General features: G+C 43.1%; 1 protein-coding gene across 1 annotated transcript; it reads left to right on the top strand.

Moving 5' to 3' along the window:
* The first annotated feature begins 300 nt into the window (after window positions 1-300).
* On the top strand, window positions 301-1,233 carry LOC113900857 (olfactory receptor 1L3-like). The gene has a single exon (XM_027554473.1). It carries the CDS (start codon window positions 301-303, stop codon window positions 1,231-1,233), a length of 933 nt encoding a protein of 310 aa, XP_027410274.1.
* The last annotated feature ends 1,100 nt before the right edge of the window (window positions 1,234-2,333 follow it).

The raw sequence follows: 2,333 nt of genomic DNA, 5'->3' as shown, positions 1-2,333 counted from the left end.
CAAGGATGGTAGAGAGATGAACTTCAGCAAATCTAATAAATATTTGTGGGGAAATAAGAATAGTGCATGGCTGAAGTCTACCTGGGATTCTTTCTGAAAGGAAATTCACTCTCTGATGTCCTTGCACTTAACACAGGTTCAATTTTATTGTTCAACTTACTTTTGTGGACTGTGGAAAGGATGACAAAATCATGGACTTTTTATAGGAATCCTAGGAAAGAGAGGAATGAATTGAAATTTGTTGAATTAAAATTTTTTTTTACTATATATTTGAATATATGTATTGGCCTATGCAGGACCATGGAGAGAGTTAACCAAACCAGCAGTGTCTCCGAGTTCATCCTTCTGGGACTCTCCTCCTGGCCTGAGGACCAGAAGCCACTCTTTGCCCTCTTCTTCATCATGTACGTAGTCACCATAGTGGGAAACGTGCTTATCATTCTGGCCATCTGCTCTGACACTCAGCTTCAGACACCCATGTATTTTTTCCTTAGCATTTTATCCTTTATTGATGTTTGCTACACAACCACCATAGTTCCCAAGATGCTGGTGAACTTTCTGTCAAAGAAGAAGTCCATCTCCTATGCTGAGTGTATGACCCAGATGTATTTCTTCTTGGCTTTTGCCAACACAGAGAGTTACCTCCTGGCAGCCATGGCCATTGACCGCTATGTGGCCATCTGTGACCCCTTCCACTATGTCACCACCATGAGCCGCCACCGCTGTGTCCTGCTGGTGACCTTCTCCTGCTCCATCTCTCACCTCCATTCCCTCTTACTGGTTCTCCTGATAAATCGTCTTCTCTTTTGTGACTCCAATATCATCCACCACTTCCTCTGCGACATCAACCCTCTACTGAAGCTGTCCTGCTCCTCCACGCTTGTCAATGAAATTGTCATTAACACCGAAGGACTGGTAACCCTGGTGAGCCCTTTCATATGTGTTATCATCTCTTACCTACGCATCCTCATTGTCGTTCTTAAGATCCCTTCGGCTGCTGGGAAACATAAAGCTTTCTCTACCTGTGGTTCCCATGTCACCATGGTGACCCTCTTTTATGGAAGCATTATTTATGTTTATTTCCGACCCCTGTCCACCTACACCATCAAGGACCGAGTGGCAACAGTCATCTACACCATTCTGTCCTCCATGCTGAACCCTTTTCTCTACAGCCTGAGGAGCAAAGATATGAAGAGAGACCTGAGGAAGCTGATGAGCAGGAGGATGTCCTAGGCAGCACTCCTGTGGGCATACTCAGGGGTAAGTCTTCTCCTGAGGCCCCTCGCTTCTAATTGAAGTAAGTTACTGAAGGTTACACTCCTAAGCCAAGAGTCCATTAAAAATGGTGTAGATGACTGACAAGACTAGAATCTACAGTCTTATTTTAGTATAATTATAGAAGTATACAATATATTCATATATATATATATATATATATATATATATATATATATATATCCACCAATCAAAGCCACCTTATTGCAGCCCCCCAGCTGGCCAGAGTCTTCATACTCAGTCCTCATCTCCCCCTCCCATTCTCTTTTGTCATTCGCTCCTTTCAAGTGCAGCTGGAAATGAATATCCTGCATTAATTTCTCTCGACCAAATATCTCCTTATTCAATAAGTCATGCAAAAGAGACACTGATGTATAGATCAATCTTATGGACTCTGTGGGAGAGGGAGAGGGTGGGGAGATTTGGGAGAATGGCATTGAAACATGTATAATATCATGTATGAAACGAGTCACCAGTCCAGGTTTGATGCACGATACTGGATGCTTGGGGCTGGTGCACTGGGACGACCCAGAGGGAGGGTATATGGGGAGGGAGGAGGGAGGAGGGTTCAGGATGGGGAACACAGGTATACCTGTGGCAGATTCATTTAGATATTTGGAAAAACTAATACAATATTGTAAAGTTTAAAAATAAAATAAAATTTTAAAAAAAAGTCATGGGCACAGAATGGCTGATTACATGAGAATCTGGAACCTAGAAACAAGTAAGGGGAAAACTGTCTCTTTTCAGGGCTCTTGAGAAGCATTTGAGCTCTGACTGTGATAGGCGTTGAGAAGACCTCCACGTCTAGGGACAGGAAATGCCTTTGTCCATGTGGAGACAGTCTAGCAGCTGGCCTGATGATTTCTTAGGAGAAGTTAGGGCCTATTGCTATACTTGAAAGTAGTTTCTATGGTGTACTTCTCTTTTCTATGGTGTGATTCTTCAATAAAATATTATCAACAGGCATTTGTTACTTCTCAGTCTCAGTCGTGTCCGACTCTCTTCAATCCCATGGACTGTAGCATGCCAGGCCTCCCTGTCCTTCTCTATCTCCC

Source organism: Bos indicus x Bos taurus, chromosome 11, assembly GCF_003369695.1.
Source record: "Bos indicus x Bos taurus breed Angus x Brahman F1 hybrid chromosome 11, Bos_hybrid_MaternalHap_v2.0, whole genome shotgun sequence".
Taxonomy (NCBI): Eukaryota; Metazoa; Chordata; class Mammalia; order Artiodactyla; family Bovidae; genus Bos; species Bos indicus x Bos taurus.
Note: the sequence above shows the minus strand (reverse complement) of the source record. Positions and strands in the feature narration are given on the sequence as shown.